The sequence below is a fragment of the Danio rerio genome, chromosome 21, assembly GCF_049306965.1.
Source record: "Danio rerio strain Tuebingen ecotype United States chromosome 21, GRCz12tu, whole genome shotgun sequence".
Lineage (NCBI taxonomy): Eukaryota > Metazoa > Chordata > Actinopteri > Cypriniformes > Danionidae > Danio > Danio rerio.
In genome coordinates this window covers 49,199,503-49,222,813 of record NC_133196.1, presented here as the reverse complement: position 1 = coordinate 49,222,813, position 23,311 = coordinate 49,199,503, and the positions used below count along the sequence as shown (strand labels likewise).

The window sequence follows — 23,311 nt, the reverse complement described above, 5'->3', positions numbered from 1 at the left end:
TAAATAAAAAAAATAAAAAAAAAATTAAAAATTAAAAAATAAATAAATAAATGATTGATTGATTGATTGATAAATAAATAAATAAATAAATAAATAAATAAATATGGGGTGGGGGTGGCGTGCGTACTCAAGAGCGGTGTTGTCGCGCGCCTATTTAAGGGCGGTAGGGGGGAGGGGGGGGGTGTCGCGGGGGCACTTTTGATCATTTTGGAAGGGCACTTTCTATCTAAGACTAAAAAGGGCATGTGCACTGCACAGGTTGAGCCCTATGTGTGCACGTGCCCGGTCTAAAGTGCTACACGCGAACACAACAAAAGATAAACAAACAAATAAACACCCTAAACACACAAAATGAAATCCCAAAAGCCAAACTATTTGAATAAGTGAGTTAATTACTGGAGATTCCCTCTGAATCAATCATTTGAATGAGTGACTTCCTTAATGAAGACTCACTCTGAACAAATCATTTAAATTAGTGAGTTGATTACGAGAGATTCCCTTTGAATGAATCATTTGAATCAGTGAGTTGTTTATCAGACTTACTCTGAGTTAATTTTTGAATCATTGGGTTGTTTACTGAAGACTCATTCTGAACAAATCATTTAAATCATTGAGTTCTGCTGACCACTTCCATCCACTGAGTGTCAAACTTTCCAGAGAAACATCTGTGTTGATATTACAACACTGGCTCATTGTGAAAATGAACCCCGTATAGATTTCTGGAGAGCGTGAATTATGTAGCTAGAGCTACGTATGGCTGCATTTTTTCTTTAGAACAGCTGCAGGGCACCGACAGCTTCTGTTTCTTTATCAGAGACACACTCTGAAGGAATCATTTGAATCAGTGAGTTGTTTACTGGAGTTGCTCTAGATGACTCAATTGAATCAGCGAGTTACTGTAGACTCACTCTCACCCAAAGCATTGTGTCAGATGGGAAATGTTGTTGTGCTGATTGTAACAGGCCTCAGCCCTCTGTCAGTCCGTCATCACAATGCTTCAGTTTTATTTTTCTTCCACTATTATTCCCTCCAGAACTGAGTTTAGCTCCAACTTGCTTCAACACACCTGCTGGGAGTTTCTAGTACACCTAGTAAGAGCTTGATTAGCTGCTTTAGGTGTGTTTGATTAGGGTTGGAGCTAAACTCTCCAGGACACTGGCCCTCCAGAACCAAGTGTGGACATCCCCTGGTCCAGAGCATCTGTCAGCGCTCCTGAAGAGCGTCTCCACATTTCTCTGTCTGATATTTCCTCCAGTTTATCAGCAGGTATTGGTCTCTTCTCTTCTGTTTCTCATTGGAGGGACACGCTGCTTTATTCACTAATGCTTTGTGCCATATTCCAGTTTCACATGGATGGAAACACAGCTACAGACAGGGTCTGAACATTGAAGGCTTTCAGCAGATTCAGTGTTTCTCTCTCTCTTTGTGTGTGTGTGTGTGTGTGTGTGTGTGTGTGTGTGTGTGTGTGTGTGTGTGTGTGTGTGTGTGAAGGAGCAGTGAATCGCCTCCAGCCCTTGTTTGAAGTGGTTTGGAGCCGAGGCCTGCAGGAGGAATAAATCAATGCATTGGCGGTAATGAATTATTTCCCTCCCGCGGCCCAAGAGGAGTCTGAGATAAAAGCGTCCCCATGCTGATCTGCAAACAGCCGCGAGCCGCTGCGCAATGACACACACACACACACACACACACACACACACACACACACACCTCAGCATCATTTGACTAAGCGCTCTGCTGTGCTTACATGCACAATAATAAAGCAGTCATAATCAGAGTGTGGGAGAATCTGAGGAATCAATGAGACTCCGCTTTGATCTGATGCAGATGGAGAAACCCTTCACATGCAAAACTCAACATCACCACGCTGGATCTGCTTCATATTGATCATCGCAGATTACAGGTTTTGACTCTGTTATATCCAGGGTTCATACACATTTTTACTACAGAAACTCTTGACTTTTCCAGGACTTTCAAGTCAATTTTTGTGACCTAATGTTAATGTCTATATGCGTGGTAAATGATAAGAAACGTTTACATTTACTACAGCATATAATAAAAACACGCGATACTATTTTCAATCAATTTTATATCTAGGGCTATGCAGTGGCGCAGTATGTAGTGCTGTCGCCTCACAGCAAGAAGGTCGCTGGTTCGAGTCCCGGCTGGGTCAGTTGGTGTTTCTGTGTGGAGTTTGCATGTTCTCCCCGTGTTGGCGCGGGTTTCCTCCGGGTGCTCCGGTTTCCCCACACAGTCCAAACACATGTGGTACAGGGGAATTGGGTAAGTTAAATTGTTTGTAGTGTTACTGTGTGTGAGTGTGTGTGTGTGTGTTTGTGTGTGTGTGTGTGAATGAGTGTGTATGGGTGTTTTCCAGTGATGGGTTGCGGCTGGAAGGGCATACGCTGCGTAAAAAACATGCTGGATGAGTTGGCGGTTCATTCCGCTGTGGCTACCCCAGATTAATAAAGCGACTAAACCTCAATGAAAATGAATAAATGAAATAAAATAGATGATGCTTCCACATTACTTACAACATGAGAGCATATTTTTGGCCAAGAAAAGAAAAGAAGTAAAAACAATAATATTTTCTTGTCCCTGATATTTGTCAAACTAATTTTAGATAATATTAATAGTTGGTTGAAGTGAAGTTTAATTTTAAACTAATTTCCAGAGGAGCATGTGCGCATGATTGACCCAGCTGGTGCACATTATCTAGTCATGATCCTCCAATCAAAGGATCCCAAGTCACCATATATATATCCTCATGTCCTTTCTACAACTATCTTCATCTGGAAGAACCCTCATCCTCCCCTTCTTCCTCCTTTATCCAGAATGGGCGGCACGGTGGCTCAGTGACTAGCACTGTTGCCTAACAGCAAGAATACCTATTCTCCCCGTGTCCGCGTGGGTTTCCTCCGGTTTCCTCCCACCATCCAAATGTGCTCTATATTATAGATAAAATAAGCCTAAACCTTTTTTATAATGTCTTACTCTCAGGAAGTTCGACTTGGCCTCAGCAGCGGGGGAGTTTGAGATCAACCTGAGCTCAATCTCCCCTAGCCCTGCAAAAGGGGGGGGGAGCCCTGGGCTCGAGGATCCCTTAAGCTCAGGGCTCTCTCATGGGACAGCATGCCAAACAAGCTATGTATAAATCATGAGCTAAGTGTGAACTCTTGAACTAGAAATAGCAGGTAAAACTACTTCTATTATAAAGCTGTGATCACACTGCACTTTTCGCTCCATAGACTTCCATTCATATGCGAATGCGGCAGACCAGAAACACAAGCACGTGCGACAAGTTTCGCATTTCACTGCATTCGAAAGTTTAAGCTTGGTGAATTCTTACCTGCGAAATCGCATCAGGTGCTTGCGTGAGACCAATAAAAGATCATTTAAAATAAGAAAATTTAAATATGGAGCAATGAATCACTTTTATTAATGTCTAATCGTATTGTTTAACCCCGCCTCTTTTCACAACGCCGAACGACAGAATTTTGCAAGCACAAGCTCTAGTGTGATCACAGCTTAAATCGCTTTGGACAAAAACGTCAGCTAAATGACTGAACGTGAACGATATTTCCATGACTTTTCCAAAACCTTGTGGGTTTTTCTGTTTTTCCAAAACTTTTCCAGGCCTGTAAAACGCCATGACAAACCTCCATGACTTTTCCAGGTTTTTCCAGGACCGTATGAATCCTGAATATATTTTTACATAATAATAATATTACGTGGCACGTTCGCCTCACAGCAAGAAGGTCACAGGTTGGAGCCTCGGCTGGGTCAGTTGGTGTTTCTGTGTGGAGTTTGCATGTTCTCCCCATGTTTGCATGGGTTTCCACAGTCCAAACACATGCACATTGGGGGAATTGGGTAGGGTACATTGCCCATAGTGTATGTGTGTGAATGTAAGAGTGTATGGGTGTTTCCCTGTGATGGGTTGCAGCTGGAAGGGCATCCACTGTGTAAAACATATGCTGAATAAGTTGGCGGTTCATTCCACTGTGGCGACCCCTGATTAATAAAGGGACCAAGCTGAAAAGAATGAATGAATGAAATAATATTTTTGGGGCAGCACGGTGGCCTAATGGGTAGAACAATTGCCTCACAATAAGAAGGTCGCTGATTCGAGTCCTGGCTGGGTCAGTTGGTGTTTCTGTGTGGAGTTTGCATGTGCTCTCCATGTTGGCGTAGGTTTCCTCCGGGTGCTCCGGTTTCCCCCACAGTCCAAAGACTTGCGCGATAGGGGAATTGGCTGTGCTAAATTGGCTGTAGTCTACTGTATGTGAATGTGTGCAAGAGTCTATGGGTGTTTCCCAGAGTTGTGTAGGGGCTGGAAGTGCATTCGCTGTGTAAAACATGTGCTGGATAAGTTGGCGGTTCATTCCGCTGTGGCGACTCCTGATTAATAAAGGGGTTTTTCTTACCCTACTAGCAGATTATTTAGCTTGTTTTAAGAAAAACTCACTTAATTTTGACTCATTATTTCTGAAAACAGGACTAAATATATATCTAACTGTCAGGAAAAAGCTTCTTGATTTAAACATTTTTAGATATTTGGACTAGAAACAAGACAGAAGCTTTTTTTTCAGTGTATTGAATTAAAAACATTTGGTAATTTTACCAACCAGATACAACCCTGCCATTAAAGAGCGTCTGACAGCCTAGTGAATTAGCAGCGCTCCTCTCAACAACAACAACACATGATTGGGGGTTTGATTCACCAATGAATTCAAGCTGCCAGTTTACAGAGAGCCTGCAAAAATGTGCATTTATCAAGTGTTTTGCCAGGCCGTGAAACACATTAGGCTTTGGGAGAATTCCCAGACACACATTTACACCTCCTCCTCCTCTCACAAATGAGATCATAGCAGAGATTACGCTGGATCAGACTCGAGCGCAGGATTCACATGGTGGGACGCACGGCTGATTCTATGATGATTTTATTCCGGCTGACAGCTGGCTCCTCGCGTTGAGCCACAATGGATGCAGGACAGGAAATGACAACATCGGGAATGACAGCGGAGGCCTGCGCCCATCTGTTATCAGGAGAAAAGGGCATTAAAACTTAAAAGCCGCTTCAAGAAACGCGCTGTAATTAATTAAACATGCACAACAGGCATCCTTAGTTTCCACGGAAACTGTCCAGGTGCAATTAGTCACCGAGGCTGATTTGGGTAAACAGCGGCTTCAAAAGAACAAGAACTTTATGTGCCTGCCAACGAGAATGCAAATGTGTTTGACTCGACAAATGTGTCCACACACACACACACACACACACACACACACACACACACACACACACACACACACACACACACACACACACACACACACACACACACACACACACACACACACACACACACACAAATTGCAAAACTGCAAGACCAATGTGGGCTGCACGGTGGTGCAGTGGATAGCACGTTCATCTCACAGCAAGAAGGTCGCTGGTTCGAGCCTCGGCTGGGCTCCGGTTTCCCCAAACCCGTGGAACCTAGGCTAAATTGTCCGTAGTGTGAGTGTGCATGAATGTTTCCCAGTGATGGGTTGCAGCTGGAAGTGCATCTGCTGCATAAAACATATGCTGGATAAGTTGGCGGTTCATTCCGCTGTGGCGACCGCAGAGTCATTCGAGTTCAGTCTTACGAAAAAATATGATTTTAAAAAGGAGGCGTGGCACCTAACCCCACCCCTAACGCTAACTGTGATTGGGTTATGAGCAAATCGTAATAAATTGTACGAATTAGATTGTATGAATTCATTCGTATTAGCCACTGAAGCAAAACGTTACGAATTGCCTTGAGATTGTGTTGGTAAAACATATGCTGGATAAGTTGTCGGTTCATTCCACTGTGGCAACCCCAGATTAATAAGGGGACTAGGCAGAAAAAGAAAATGAATGAATGATTATTAATCCGGGGTCACCACAGCGGAATGAATCGCCAACTTATTCAGCAAGTTTTTACGCAGCGGATGCCCTTCCAGCCGCAACCCATCTCTGGGAAACATCCACACACATTCACACACACACTCATACACTATGGACAATTTAGCCTACCCAATTCACCTGTACCGCATGTCTTTGGACTGTGGGGGAAACCGGAGCACCCGGAGGAAACCCACGCGAAGGCAGGGAGAACATGCAAACTCCACACAGAAACACCAACTGAGCTGAGGTTCGAACCAGCGACCTTCTTGCTGTGAGGCGACCTACTTCACCACTGCCTCGCCTATGAATGAATGAATGAATGAACAATAGATTTTTCCAGTATCGTGCAGCCCTAGGCCAGCGTGATCTGAACCGTGGGAATTGTGATCCATTACAGCTCCAGTATTCAGTCTCTTATGATGTTCCGCTTCAGGAGATGCTGACAGCGAGACATCGGACACGTTTGATTAACTCCTGTTTAATTCAGTCATTCAGCCCAGGTAGACCTGCGACCCCTCTGATATGCAGGACCTGCAGACGGAGACACACACACACTCCTCCAGCAATTAGAGCCAGCAGCTCTTGATCTCTGCTGTTTCCTTCAGTCAGACTGTGAGCTGTAATCATCGATCGCTCAGGCTTCGGCTGGTTAATTTCAGCAGCTGCAGATATTGCCTTGTGGAGATGTTTATAATCTCTGTGTCTGCCGTACGCTTTATCATAAGCTGTGTTTGCATCCAAAGATGTGAATTAGACTTATGTGCAAACCTGGGAGCGCAGACAGATGCTTAAGACAGTTCTGGAGGGAGTAATAATAGAGGAAGAGTAATACTGAAGCACTGTGATGGCGGACTGACGGAGAGCTGAGGCCTTTTACCATCAGCACAACAACATTTCACATCAGACACAATATATAAGTGTGTGTGTACTGTATGTGTTTGTGAGTGTGCGCATGAATATGTAAGTGTGAGCATGCATTATTTAAGTGTGTGCAGGCATACCTAATTGCGTGTGTGAGTGTATGTGTATGTCTGTGTGTGCATAAATTTGAGAGTGTGTGCGTGTTTGTGTGTGCGGATGTGTTAGTGTATGCATGTTTGTGCATGTGTGTGCATTTTTTCGTAAATGTGTGTTTGTGAGTGTGTGCAGAAGTTTGCACATGTGTGTGTGTGTGTTTGTGTGTATGTGTTTGTGAGAGTGTGCAGAAGTTTGCACATGTGTGTGTGTGTGTGTTTGTGTGTATGTGTTTGTGAGTGTGTGCAGAAGTTTGCACATGTGTGTGTGCATTTGTTTGTGAATGTGTGTTTGTGAGAGTGTGCAGAAGTTTGCACATGTGTGTGTGTGTGTTTGTGTGTATGTGTTTGTGAGTGTGTGCATGAATTTGCAAGCGTGAGTATGCATAATTTAAGTGTGTGCATGCATACATATGTGTTTGTGTGTTTGTGAGTGTGTCCGAGCATGTGTGTGTGCATGTCTGTGCGTTTGTGAGTGTATACATGAATTTGAGAGTGTGTGCTTGTTTGTGTGTACAGTATGTGTGCTCGTTTGTGAGTGTGGTTGTATGGGGATGTGTGAGTGTGTGCATGTTTGTGCATGTATGTGTGTGTGTTTGTGTGCGTGCATGCATATGTGTGTATGGGTTGTGTGTGCACGTTTGTGTGTTTGTGTGTTTGCTTGTGTGTATGTGTATGTCTGTGTTTGTGTGTGTGCATGTATGTTTGTGCATTTGTTGGTATGTGCGTACATTTGCGAGTGTGTGCTTTCAAGCATGTGTGTGCGTTTGTGAGTGTGTGCATAGATTTGTGAGTGTGTATATGTATGTGAGAGTGTGTGTAAGTTTGTGTGTGTGTGCATGCGTTTGTGCGTGTGTGTGTGCATGTGTGTGCATTTGTTAGTGTGTGCGTGAATGTGTATGCGTGGGTGCGCACGTTTGTCAGTGTGTGTGTGTATGTATGTGCGTTTGTGAGTGTGATAAATTTGTAAGTGTGTGTGTATGTGCACGTGTGTGTATTTGTTAGTGTTTGCGTGTATGTGTATGCATGGGTGTGCGCATTTGTGAGTGTGTGGATGCATGTGTGTGTGTTTGTTCATGAGTTTTTTTGAGTGTATGTGTAAATTTGCAAGTGTGTGTGTGCATGCCCATGTGTTTGTATGTGTGTGCGTTTGGGAGTGTGTGTGAGTGTGTGCATGCATGCATGTGCATTTGTGTGTGTGCGTTTGTTTGTATGAGTGTGCGTTTGTGTAAATATGTGTGTGTGTGTGTGTACGCATATGTTTGTGTGTACAAATGCACATGTTTGTGTGTATGTGTGCGTGTTTAGGAGTGTCTATATTGTATAAAGGCGCTTGCCTCCAGTCTCCCTCTACACTATTATTCATTTTAATCCAGCTGGACGACTCTTAAATTCATCTGACGGCGTTTGATATTGATTTAAGCTGCAGTTATTTTTTTATTCACTTATTTTTTTTATTTTAAATAGCATGCCCTAAAGTGTCTGAGCCCACTCTTAAGTAGTTTTGAAGTCTAAACTATCAGCCATGCTGTGAAATGTTAATTCTTTCACAAATATTTCCAAAATAAGTGATGAAATAAAAAATAAATGATGCAGGGCATGGACAATTTCACAGTGCTACATTTTATTTTTTCTGGAGAAACTCTTATTATTTTTGTCTGTCTTTAATAAAAGCAGTTATTAAACTTTTTAATATGATTTTTAAGGTCAATATTATTGGCCCCTTCAGCAATATTAGTGTTGGATTGTCTCCAGAACAAACCACTGTTATACAATAACTTGCTTAATTACCCTAACTTTACCCTAATTAACCTAGGTAAGCAATTAAATGTCACTTTAAGCTGGACGCTAATACAGTATCTTGTAAAATATTATGTATTATCACCATGGAAATGACAATAACTGAGTTATCAGAAATTAATTACTAAAACTATTATCTCCTGTGATAGAAATCAGTGAGAAATATCTGAAAGCAATCCCAAATGTGCACTAATGCTGCCTCTATACTCTTTTAAAGTGTATTATTCCTGTAATATTACCTCTAGTCTCTGTTCACAGGGTGTTCTTCATTCAGAAGTGTGGCTGTGTCCTTCTGTATGTGTAATAAACTGATCTGTCTCCAAAAGTCCACCGTGTCCTCATATGATGTGTTTGTGCAAGAGCGCCCTGTACCTGACATGAGATCAGCTTCTCTACTTGCAGAGCACGATTTCTGCCGGTCTCACCAAGTCAAACTCAAGACTTTTAAAGACCTTTTTAAGAACTTTAAGAAGCAAATTTCAGACGTATACAGGGCTAAACGCTGGGGATTTTTTATTAATGGCATGGTTGGACTAAGAAATATGATTTTTACCTCATCAAAATAATTTTTATTTAGTAACACGTCACTGTTTTCCCTGAAAACATATTTCTAAATGTGCTGTTGACTTAAAAATAGTTAAATACTGTATAATAAAATAAAATTATGCAGGGAAACAGTATTGAACAGATGAAGAAAGGGGGGTGTAGTTGGGCAGTGAAAGCCCAGACAGCAGCTGAAATCTCTCAGTAGTTCTTCAGCAAGCCTCTGCCCTTCCTCAGTGTAAATGAAGATCAGCTGCTTCAGTCCAACATCTACATCAGCAGGAGGATGAAGATGAAGCCAGGGTGGACATTTCAGCAAGACGATGATCCAAAACACAGCCGAGGAGACTCTCAGATGCTTTCAGAGAAAGAAAATCAAGCTGTAGAATGGCCCAGCCAATCACCTGAGCTAAACCCAATAGAGAATACAGACTACAGCTCAGATTTGATAGACGAGACCCACAGAAGCACCAAGATTTTGACTCTCTGTTGAAGTCTGTGAGAAACTCACCCCTGAGCAGTGCATGGGGCTTCATTCTCCATATGAGGCATCTTTAAGCTGCCGACATTAATAATGCCAAAGTACTAAACACACTTCAGTAGTTCAGCTCTTTCTCCTTCTGTCATTCCAGTGTTATTACACACAACTCTTTAATCAGATCTTTTTTGTTTTGTTTTATATTCGTTTGTTTTGTTTGGGTTTTTACCAAAATCTGCTTCAATTCCATGTCATCAGCTCCTTTCCAGAGATCGCTGGTTCTCACACAAACACCAGGACTACACTTCCGCATTTCCCAGGACTACATTTTCATACATGCACTGCTCCCAGACACCCATGCTCATTCATCTGCTTGATTGCACTCACCAGCTGAACCTTGTCAGAGACTGATACAAACCATTCATAAGCCACTCTTTCACCCTTCCAGTTTGCCGAGTCTGTTTACTACTAAGTGATATTACTACGCGTATCTCCTTGTCTTGTTTTCTCCGTGTTTAGACCCTAGCCTTGTTTACCCTTGTTCTCTAGTTTAGCTGCCTGCCTTATGACCTATTGCCTGAATATTGATTACGATTTTGGATTTGCCTGCATATACCTGTTAACACCTGATTTGACCACTGCTTGCCTGACGCTGAATAAACCTGCATATTGGATCTTACCTTCAGTTGTCTTTGTCACTCCACCCCGATGTTACACTAATATTCCCAGGAAAAAACACATGACAACGTCTTCTATACTTATATAAAACTATAATAAGCTAAATTATGCACAACAGTCTGTCTAAAACACATGGAGAACTTTTAAAGAAATGTTATTTTAAGCAAGATAATTGCACCATTGCTAAACAGAGTTAAATATTTACTATTTATACTTTTGTTAAAGGTTGTATTGAGATGGATTATTGATGATTGGTCGACCAGATTGGGTAACTTTAGACAGAGGAAAATTAAGAGCTGTTTAAAATGATTTAACAACACAAAATCTCTCTAAATTTAAGACATGTTAAGGCCTACAATTTGGGTTTTGAAATTTAAGACATATTAATACCCCTCAGACACCCTGTACATATGATCATTGATTAACCCCCCCCCCCATGCTTTTTACTTTTGCTGTATTACTCACTGTCCTGAAAACTGAGACTTTTGGTGAGGCTTATGTTTAATATTTGGTGAAATCCATAACTGTCAGATTTACTTCAAGATATAATCTCTAGGGATGAACATTATCTGTGCTTTATTAATCCTCACGTTGGAATAAATTTAACTAAAGTCTACATTTAAAAGCGAGCTTCTTTGATACCAAAGAGTCTAAGGACTTTCCCATCAGCTCCACATCTCATGCAATCCTTAGAAATGCAATCCCATAGTGCATCATGATGAGTTTAGTGAACAGGACTTTTTAAAACTGCACTATAGAGACCGGTATTAAAGGACAGTCTGGATTGAAAATATTATTAAATATTAAGTCTCTTCCTCCTGAATTACACATTCAGCTTCAACCATCATCAAGTAATTAAGTCTAATTTTCATCTTTTTTTGTGAGTTTACTCTATTAGGATAAATAAACATCTGCATGAACAACTATTATCTGTATTATATGTAATTTTGTTTATAAAAAAATAAATAAAATAAGGTGTGTTTCTACACTCTGGTTAACTCTGTTACATTGGTTATAAAGAGGCAGAACAATCTGCAAAGCACTGAGAGAAAAGCATGTGCCTTGCCCCAAGTGATGTCACTTAAACTCTGGTGGTAAACTCTGGAGGACATTGAGCTGTGTCTGTAATACTGACAACAGTATTGGGGATCCACATGGTCAAGATGGTCAAGAACAGGGACAAACAGGAGCATGTAGGTCATCCAAAGCATAGTAAGAAACAGGCGAATGGTCAGGACAGGTGGTGAGACAACAAAAACAATAAACAAAGCAAAGGGTCAAAACACGGCAAGATAAACAAGGACAAACGCTTCGTAATGCTACACCGGGTAAAGCAAGATTCAGCAATGTGTATGTAAAAGTGAGGTGTATAAACGGTCCATGAAATCAGTGAAGATGAGCTACAGCTGTGTGTGTGTGTGTGTGTGTGTGTGTGTGTACTATAGTACAGTGTATTACACTGTACATGTTATAGTATTTACGACATTGTAAAGGAATACTGCAGTGTCCTTTAGAGTTAACTACAGTGAACTGGCAAACTGTAATAAATACAGTAGTACACTTTAGTTTTTACTACAGTAAACTGTGGTGTATTGTATAATGATATACCCTATAGTTGTTGAAAACTACAGTGTTGGGTTGTTTGTTAATACTACTGCTAATATTACTGTAGTGTTAATATTACTGTGTTCCCATAGTAACTGTAGAATCTCCGAAACCCATCATATACTGTAGTTGTTGTGTTACCATAGCAACTGTAGAATCCCCACAACACATCATATACTGTAGTTGTTGTGTTAGAATAGCAACTGTAGATTCGCCACAACAGATCTATCACTGTAGTTGTTGTGTTACCATAGCAACTTCAGAATTACCAAAACACATCATATACTGTAGTTGTTGTTACCATAGCATCTGTAGAATTCCCACAAAATATCAATTACCATAGTTGTTGTTACCATAGCAACTGTAGAATCACCACAACGCATCATGTACTGTAGTTGTTGTGTTACCATATTAACTGTAGAATCACCACAACACATTATATACTGTCCTTGTTACGTTATCATAGCAACTGTAGAATCACCACGACGCATTATGTACTGTAGTTGTTGCGTTACCATAACAACTGTAGAATCACCACAACACATACTGAAGTTGTTGCATTACCATAGCAACTGTAGAATCACCACAACACATATAATGTAGTTGTTGTGTTACCATAGCAACTGTAGAATCACCACAACACATCATATACTATAGTTGCTGTGTTGCCATAGCAACTGTAGAATCACCACAACACATCATATAATGTAGTTGTTGCGTTACCATAGCAACTGTAGAATCACCACTACACATCATATACTATAGTTGCTGTGTTGCCATAGCAACTGTAGAATCACCACAACACATCATATACTGAAGTTGTTGCGTTAACATAGCAACTGTAGAATCACCACAACACATCATATACTAACGTTGTTGCGTTAACATAGCAACTGTAGAATCACCACAACACATCATATACTAAAGTTGTTGCGTTACCATAGCAACTGTAGAATCACCACAACATATCATATAATGTAGTTGTTGCGTTACCATAGCAACTGTAGAATCACCACTACACATCATATACTATAGTTGCTGTGTTGCCATAGCAACTGTAGAATCACCACAACACATCATATAATGTAGTTGTTGCGTTACCATAGCAACTGTAGAATCACCACTACACATCATATACTATAGTTGCTGTGTTGCTATAGCAACTGTTGAATCACCACAACAGATTAACTGAAGTGTTTTCCTATAGAATGGTTGAAAAACACTCCACTATTTACTATAAATGACAGAGGTGCAGTGTACAGTACAGTATAGTTGATAAAACTGCAGTATTTTTCTCCGGTGGGATGATGAAGCATGGAAATGATTTTGTCACACAAAACACTTACATTTCGCTCTACAAACTGAACTGTGTTGAGCAAACACAGAGGCCTGTCCTCAGGGATTGTCTGCTCATATGGAAGTCAATTTCAGCAGCGATGCATTTCTTCCCTGAAATATTCTCCCTCATTCCTGACAAACATCCAGCAAACCCCACGGCAGCAGCACACACTTCACCTTGAGGAGGACTGGACCAGCGCAGTGTTTCATCACACCGGCAGCCGACTCTACAGTGGTCAGTTGAACACAATACTAAAGCGACTGTATAATGACCACGAGCCGCCCGCTAAAGGCCGTCATTAGCCAGTTTAATGACTGCTGCTGGGTAATGGAGCTGTGATTGTGAATCCTAAAGTAAGGGTCACTCTAATGTTTGATTGATCTCCTCATGGACTGCATGTGTAATGTTGGTTGGTCATTTGCAAATCTGCACTATCCCTTAATCCTCAAGCATCCATTGTACTGCAGCGCTGAATCTTTCCACAGTGGACATTTCTCAAGTCCTCTGGTTTCAATCATTCTTCTCTTTACATGCTGAACATGATGAACGAACGACTCAGCAACTAGAAGACTTGCTGAGCTAATCATGAGTGCTAGACAAAAGACTCCGGTGAACAAGCAATAATTATTTACTCTTTCTGAGAGAAGTCAAGTTTGCACTTGTTTACAGTGTGATCAACATTTGGGCTGGTTGTAAATGTGTTGGGCAGCAACTCAGGACATTTTAATGATGTTTTGGCAACTTAAGCGAAATAACCGAAATGACAGTGGGCGGGGAGAACCAGCTCATTTGCATTTAAAGGCACAGGCGCAAAACACCTCAAATTCACTCTGACCCCAAATTTGACATTGTCAGCAGCGCATAATACATGATCTGAAGAGTATTTTGAGCTGAAACTTCACAGACACATTCTGGAGACACCACGGTCTCCTTTTACATCTTGCAGAAAGGGGCCAATAGGAGCCCTTTAAATGACTACAGTGAGTGCATTTATGCGGTGTGTGGTAACGCATCACAGGAGATGATCTCTGGTTGCCAGCTCATCACTCTTTCCAGCCAAAATCACTCATTTCTCATCACTGCACCATGATTAGCATTCACTGGGCCAGAGGATCAGGTGTCGCTTCACTGCAGATGAGAGTCCGTAATGAAGCCTGCCTCAATGAAGTCCAGAAATCTGCAGACTGGACGTAGAAGCCTGCGTTTAAACTGGCACTAAAATAAGATGGTAACTTCTGACACAGATTGAAATGTGCTGTCAGAGTTCCCACATCTAGCACACCATATTAAAGGGATAGTTCACACAAAATACACATTTCCTTACTGTTTACTCTCAACAATGTAGTTTGCAAGCGACCAAAATTTTGTCTAGTCAGCATCTAAAGACAACGTTATTTTGATGTCCAATACTGACGTTGATATTTGGTTGATTTTAGGTTGTTAGAAAAAGAGAACCAAAATCCAACGTCGAGCCAACATCTTAAACCAACGTCACATTGACGTCAAATACTGACATTTATCCGTCAGGTATGGCAACTAAAATCAACATCTGATAGACATCATAGTGGTAACGTCCCCACAACGTCAAGCTTTAACATCATTAGACGTTGATATTTGATTGATTTTAGGTTGGATGTTGAACATTGCCTACGTCCTGACATTGAGTTCACACCAGATTTTCGTTTCCTCTATTTTGGGGTACAACTCCAATCTGATGTGCCTGCAGGGTGTTTAAAGCCATTTCGGTCATCATACAGTGAACATCCGTCATCTTTACATCGGTGACCTGCATGTTTAATGCTTTCAAACAGTTTGCTTCAATTATAAATCGCAAATGTCTTGAGGTATATCATTATTATGCGATTTTGCTTCTATGTGTGATTTGATTGGACAGGAATCACAGGTCTGATTTTTCCAACCCGGGCTCATTGTGGAAACGTAGCCCCGCAGACGTTTCTGCAGACCGCGAAATATGTCCCAGGAGGTATGTATTCAAGCAGTTTTTGTATTCACGGATCCACGAAAGGCCGCTGTGCGTGCTTTTTTGCGTCTTGAACGCCTCTTAGGAGCGCACGTGTTCTCGCGTGAAAAGCCGCCGGAGGCCGCTGTGGAGCGACCGTCTGTACGACTGACTGGCTGAACGACTGAACGATCGACCGGGCGGGCAGCCGGCCAATCGGCCGCCCTCCTCTTCCTCCTCCTTCCCTAAACCCAAGCGACGGTTTGCAAAAGCCGTCCAGAAAAAAAGCAAAGCCCTTGTCTTTGATTTTGACCGCGTTTTCAGATCTCGCCTCATTCTCGCCCTTATTTTTCGGATTCTGTTTTTCATCTTACCTGATTTCTGGAACTGCTCTTCCCCGCACTCGATCCCGGTCGTCCCCGTGGCCGGCTCCTCCTCCTCCGGGCCTCCGCTCCGCCGATGTAACGCTGCGAGCTAAGCGGACAAACTGGTTGCAGCGGGAATGCCCTCCACAAGGAGGCGAGCCATCAGCTGGCGAGCACGAAGAGGAGGAGCGGAGCGGTGTCACACCGCCCCACAGCGTTCGCTCGAAAAAAACTAAACGCGGCCTTATGTACCTCCGGCCACGTAAATCCCGGCCTCCAGAAACGTCTGCAGGGCTACGTTTCCAGAATGAGCTTGGGTTGGATTCTTCAAATCCACAGAGACAAGAAAAATAAAGTAGTGACTGCAGGTTGAAGGGAAGTAGTGGAGTAAAAGTACCGATACAGCAGTAAAAATGTTCTCAAGTGAGAGTAAAAGTACACATTTATAAAACTACAAATTACAATTTCAAAGAAAAACTACTGAATTTTTCAACAGTAATTTGAGTACTTGTAGTTAATTACTTTACACCACTGGTAATGATGCTTGAGTATGTTTTTTCAGTCCTCCTTTCACTCCTGACTGTAGGGGAAAATATGGATTTTTTTTGTAGAGAAATCTAATGATCTGTGCATTAAGACACGCAGTGTAAATCCAGAATAAGACTCACGGAAAGCAGTGTAGAGCTCCTGGAGCGTCAGATGACCGTCATTGTTATAATCATCGTAACGCAGAAGATCCTGCATGCTGCACTCCAGTAAAACATTCTCCAAATGCTCTTTAACAGAGATCTGTGGGGGGAAATGTTATATGTTACATGCAGATGTGATGAAGCTATACTGCACTTTATTTCATATTCATCTATATTTCTACAGCGCTTTTATAATGTAGGTGTCAAATCTGTTTGTCCTCCTGTGAATTTATTTGTGCATATGAAATAAAGTTGGAGAACGCTGGACTACAATATGTAAAGCTGTGATTTTGGGGACGGTCTCACCTCCGCCAGCTCTTCGCTGCTGACCCGTCCGTCCTGGTTTCTGTCGAAGTACGTGAACATGTTGAGCACCAGCGTCCGCCTCTGGGCCATGCTGTTTTCTGCGTTGGTGGAGCTCTGCGGCTGCATGTCCATCAAGATACTCTTCAGCTTATTATACTCTGCCATGGTGCATGCATCTCCTGTAAACACACACACACACACACTGTTTAATGGGCTATATATGCAGGGCAAGTGCTTTGTCAGCCAGCTTCTTAAATTTTTGGTGAAAGGTTGAAACAACAAAAAGAGTAAATTCATTATCTAACAGATCAATCCATCAACTAAATGACTTGGTGTGACTGTTATCAGACTTTTCAGTGTGTTGATGCACTTCCAGCTGAAACTGAATATTGAGTAGGGGGCGGGGCTTTATTTCAGTAAGTTGATGTGCTTTTAACTAAAACTGAATATTAAGAAGGGGGCGGGGCTTTATTTCAGTATGTTGATGTACTTTCAACCTAAACAGAATATTGAGAAGGGGCGGGGCTTTATTTCAGTAAGTGGATGCGCTTCCAACTAAAACTGAATATTGAGAAGGGGGCGGGACTTTATTTCAGTAAGTTGATGCACTTCCAACTAAAACTGAATATTGAGAAGGGGGCGGGACTTTATTTCAGTAAGTTGATGCGCTTCCAACTAAAACTGAATATTGAGAAGGGGGCGGGGCTTTATTTCGGTATGTTGCTGTGCTTTTAACTGAAACTGAATATTGAGAAGGGGGCGGGGCTTTATTTCAGTATGTTAATGTACTTTCAACTTAAACAGAATATTGAGTAGGGGCGGGGCTTTACTTCAGTATGTTGATGCACTTCCAACTGAAACTAAATATTGAAAAGGGCGGAGCTTTATTTCAGAATGTTGATGCGCTTCCAACTAAATCTGAATATTGAGTATGGGGCGGAGCTTCCTTTCAATATGTTGATGTACTTCGAACTGAACCAGAATATTGCATAAGGGGTGGGGCTATATTTTATTATGTTGATGCGCTTCCAGCTGAACTGAATATTGAGTAGAGGGCGGGGCTTTATTTCAGTATGTTGATACATTTCTAACTAAAATGGAATATTGAGTAGGAGCGGGGTTTATTTCTGTATATTAATGTACTTCAAACTGTAACAGATTTTTGAGTAGGGGGCGGGGCTTTCCCTTTGCACACCATTCCTTTACTGCATGTTAACAGTAAGAGAGAGGGCATTAATATGCAATTGTTATGAAAGAACTATGGTAAAATAAATTTCACTTTATATTGTGCAGCAATCAGGCAGTGAAGATCATCAATTTAAAAGAAAAAAAAAACAGATCTTAAAGAGAGTGCATTTATAATGGTTTAAGTTTACAAGGGATGCATCTGTGGCTGGAAGTTAATGATAATTATTTATAATATTTCAACTATACAATTACTGCTGTACAACAACACTTACTGTTTTTAAACTACTGTGCAGGGGAGGTTTAGGGTTGGGGAGGGGGTAGATGTTAATAAAATATAATTAATTTAAATGATTACTATTATAATGTCATGACAGTTTAACAGAAGCGCCTGAGCTGACTTATACAGAATTACAAGTCCCCATGCACATACCCCATTAGCTGCATATGAGTGTTTACGCACAGACGTGTTTTTTAATTTGCATTTCTGGACAGTTGTTCCACGCAGGGGTCCCCATTAATTCACTGTAATCCAGCGATTTACACCCAAAGACAAAAGGTAAACATTCTCATTGAGAGCCTGGAGCTGTATGGCGGTATGGGGGATTAGCGTGCACGTTTCAGACTGTCACATTAATTCCCACGCACCGCTTACGTCTATAAAAGACGGCGGGGAAATGAGAACCATGATTAATCAAGTGTGGTGGTGGCTGTTTATTCCTTACTGGCAATAAAATTATGCAGACACAGGCCACCCGCTGCGGCGCGCTGTAAGTGGGAGGAAGAGTGTTTCTTTATCTGAAACGCAGACAGTGGAGAGATGACAGCGAGCGGAGGTCTGCTGCACTGATGAGAGGAGGAAATATGATATGAATTAGTCATTAGGAGACTTTCCTCTACATGACGGATCACAGAACAACAGCCGCTAACTTCTGACCGCCGCAGCAGGAGCTCAACACACACACACACACAACGCAAGCATCTGTGATGGTCTTGAACACTGTCTGCGAAACATCCGATCCCAAAACCACACAGAGACCTTACTTACATTTTTTTAATAGGCTAATTTATTAAAGGGGTGGTCCACTATGTTAAACTTTAGTTGATGCTTAATGTAGCTGTGAACATTAACAACATCTCTGAACGAAAGATGCTCAATGTTCAATGCAAAGGGAGACAGTAGCTTTTACAGAGTTAGCTTAGCAAAGCCTACAGCGAACAAAGTTCAGGGACTAAAATGCATCCAGGTTAGTGAGATCACCAGGGCTTCAGGTTATGTGCATTAACTCAGCGCACACACCCTGCACAGTGAAGGGGCATGGACAGAGATGCTGTAACGTTATAGCAGAGAACACTAAAATGGCGTTCAAACGCTGTGTTCTGTTTCTCTATTCGGGCTTCCAAAAGACAGGACACAAAGAGAGAAGTGCTTACAGTTTAATTTAATCAGGCTCCAGTGAATTAAACAAAATATATAGCTAGCATTTGACAAAGGACAGTTTCCACCATCTCTCTCTGGAAGCTGTATTATATGCAGATTTATATTTGCTTTAATAAACACAAGTGTAGATGTGTCCAGCTGTGGGGTCATGGAGACGTCTGCATCAGCATATTGGACATAAGAGCAGGATGTGTGTTTGGATATAACTCAGTTTTGGATATAACTCAGCGTAGGGCAAGCTCTGTGATTGGTCGGCTTGGTAGCACTGACGAGTCTGGGCGGGACCGAGAGCCGCGCGAGTGGCGCAAGCCCAATGGAGCGATTATTTACAAGTGTGGAGTCCCGTGAAGGAGCTCTGGATGGAAAGTTTTGTTTTGTGTTTACCTCATAGTTAAAGTTGTTGCACGTCCGCCGGTTCCTGCCTCAAAATGAGCGAGTTTGAGCCACTTGTACATCCCGGAAGTGTTCAGAAAGAACAAAACACAGGCGAAGAAATTCAACACAGAGGAACATTTACACCTCACTGCCAACTAGCGTTTTGGAAGTGTTAATGCAGACCAACAGAGACAGCAGCAGAAGTATAAATGCACAGCTATGCGCGGTCACTTGACGCAGAAGTATAAACCAGGCTTAAAACACCCCTGGATTGCTGACTTTGGTAGTATCCGATCACAGCAGCTGCCCGAAACCCGGTGCGTAGTACAGCTACTTAGCTGTGTTATTCAGATACCTCACACAGACACCCGGATATTTTCAGAGACATATCGTCACTCTGGAATTACAGTATAAGGTTCTCTCTGCATTCTGAATGATTGTGAGATATTGAGCTTCAAAGTTGTCACATCCCATAGCAAACAGTATGTGTGTACCATTTGTTAATTAATGAAAAAGTATTAAAATATAAACAACTTATAAAAAACATCCTATAATGTAAATAAGTTGTCAATTATTAAGAATTTGTAAACTCAATTTTGACAAAAATGTCAGATAGAACCTTATAATTCTAGGGTGACGATATGCTGGCAGGTATGCATTATACTGAAAGCAGACTGTCAGACTCAGTTAACTTAATTTTGTACAAAACAGGGGCAGACTGGGACCAAAAACCAGCCCTGGCACTGTAGCCAAACCAGCACACATTACCACACTGACACAGCCCCATCCACAGACACCTGGATTCACTACTTATATTGGTGTACAGACGGTGAAATAATATAAGCAGTACCATATGTAATAGATATTTAAACATTTAATGTATGTGACTGGAACAAAAACAACACATTTATAACAAATTTATACATGCAATCATTTTACTCATTCATTTTCTTTTCGGCTTAGTCCCTTTATTAATCTGGGGTCGCCACAGCGGAATGAACCGCCAACTTATCCAGCATAAGTTTTACTCAGCGGATGCTCTCCAAGCTGCATCAATTGGAAACCCCTATACACACACACACACACACACACACACACACACACACACACACACACACACACACACACACACACACACACACACACACTCACACACATGCACTACGGACAATTAGGCCTACCCATTTCATCTATAGCACATGTTTGGACTTGAGAGGGAAACCAGAAGGAAACCCATGCAAACATGCAAACGCCTCACAGAAACACCAACTGACCCAGCCAAGGCTCGAACCATCGACCTTCTTGCTGTGAGGCGACAGTGCTACAAGCTATTGCAGTTTATTTTATGCATTTAGCAGCGTCTGATTTTCGAACAAATTTTTTGCTTGCTCTGAGCTTTTCGGCACCGCCTTTCCTTTTTTACAGTCCATCTCTGACAATTAGCTTGTGTTGCATTCTTGCCAGATTTTGATTACGTCTGCGTAACCTCTGACTGGGTCGACCCATCTTGAAACCAGCCGGCCATTGCCAATTGGGCCAATGCTTAATATTATCATCATCATCATTATAATATTTACATCTTGCAAGAGATAAAAGTTGCCTGCATGTAAAAACAATACATATATATATATATATGAAAGAAAATGGCATACAGACCCACATTTAAAAAATAGCCCGGCTCTTCTGGCATTTGCCAGAATTGCCGGATGGCCAGTCCACCCCTGGTACAAAAGTATTGTTAATTTGATAAATTAGGATCAATATACCACTGACATGCCTAATGCACATGAGCATAATCTACTCCCATTACACAAGATGTGTGCAGTCAATTAGAAAATACATATTGCTGAAGCTGCCTAAATAAAGATTGTGAGTATTAAATAAATAAAACACTGTGGACTGACTATTTATTTGTGAATTCCAGTGCTGCATTTGGGTGTTCAGGAGCTGATTTACTGCGATTTGCATGACCGATAAGACTTTTATTTATAAACCGTCGTGACATCTTTTTGGCATTGAAGGTGATGACTAAAATCTGACATGCCGGCAGAGATAAATATTCTCGCATGGACATAAACGTGTGACTAATTCTCTTATTTAATAGCGCATTTTTAGGATGGACACACAGTAATATTTCAGCAGATGCAGAGGAGCTACATCAGATCCACTTAACTCGCTTTACTGATATAAAAAGCAGAATTTAACTTCACTAAACCCAACATGCTCACATCGATTTAAAGAAACAAGATTAATATTTCAGTCATTCATACATTTTTCTTCGGCTTAGTCCCTTTATTCATCAGCGGTCACCACAGTGGAATGAACTGCTAACATTTCCAGCATATGTTTTACACAGTGAATGTCCTTCCAGCTGCAACCCAGTACTGTGAAACACCCATACACACTCATTTACACACACACTCATACACTATGGACAATTTAGTTGATCAGTTCTCCTATAGCGCACGTGTTTAGACTGTGGGGGAAACCGAAGCACCCGGAGGAAACCCACACCAACACGGGGAGAACATGCAAACTCCACACAGAAACACCAACTGACCCAGCTGGGACTCGAACCAGTGACCTTCTTGCTGTGAGGCCATAGTGCGACAACACTGAGCCACCGTGCCGCAAAATTAATATTGATTTGATTTAATTTAATTTATTTACATTTAAAGCACAAATAAACACAACAATAGGTCTCTGTTGCCACATGAGTGTGTGTGTGTGTGTGTGTGTGTGTGTGTGTGTGTGTGTGTGTGTGTGTGTGTGTGTGTGTGTGTGTGTTTGTGAAAAATAGCCTACAGATAATGCTCTCCAGCTCTCTGAAACTGACTCCTATAGGCTCTGATCCTAATTGTGACATTTTGGTGACTGTCACTTTAAATTCAAATGAGACTGTGCTCTATTCAGAAGAGGGCGGAGCTACAAACACCTGTGCATCAGCATAGTGGTAGATTAAAAACTCGAATGGCTAGTAAACGGCTGCTTCTCACTCAGGGCTGCTGTTTATGCTAATGAGATGGAGAGATGGGCACTAGAGGGCGGAGCTTTCCCCCTCTGATGACACGTACAAAAGAATGTCAATCAAAGTGTTTCTGTTTTATCAAGTGTGATTATAAACAATACAATAAAAAATGTTACTATTAGAAGCTGGATATATTCACACACTGCTGACAAACACCTCTAATAAAAGTGATCTTTGCGTAATAGCTCCTCTCTAAAAGTTTGCATATTTGGTAGAATTAGCTCTTCATGGTATCATGGTATGGTGTTTCCTCTTTGGGTTTTCTAGACGCCAGTATTTGTACCGTACATATGCTCAAAGTCAAGTCTGCGTGTAAACATGACATCAGGCTCATTTCCATACGCAAACCTGCTGGATTTAGCCTGATCAGACTCTGACAGGAAGGTGTTTCGCTCCACTCTTTTCTAACACGGTAAAGAAGTTCATCTATCACTGCGCTGCTCAGCAAAGGTCAGCGCTGGAACGTATAAATTGTTATGACATGCCATAAATCTGAGTTAATCCTCAAATATCTCCTTTTATTCCCCATGAAAGCTCTGCACACTTTTTTCCCCACAGTCTCTTCGTCTTGGCACAT

At 41.6% G+C, this 23,311-nt stretch overlaps 2 protein-coding genes across 4 annotated transcripts in view; both read right to left on the bottom strand.

The window, feature by feature from the left end:
* The window catches only part of fstl4 (follistatin-like 4), a 269,047-nt gene that overhangs the window by 54,133 nt on the left and 191,603 nt on the right, over window positions 1-23,311 (bottom strand). For all 3 annotated transcript variants that reach the window (XM_073934943.1, NM_001031843.2, XM_021468896.3), the window contains 2 exon segments: window positions 16,706-16,884; window positions 16,379-16,499 (listed from right to left, as the gene is read on the bottom strand). In XM_073934943.1, coding sequence (XP_073791044.1) covers window positions 16,379-16,499; window positions 16,706-16,884 — 300 coding nt within the window.
* The window catches only part of ddx46 (DEAD (Asp-Glu-Ala-Asp) box polypeptide 46), an 800,864-nt gene that overhangs the window by 769,801 nt on the left and 7,752 nt on the right, over window positions 1-23,311 (bottom strand). The gene's annotated exons all lie outside the window — the stretch shown is intronic.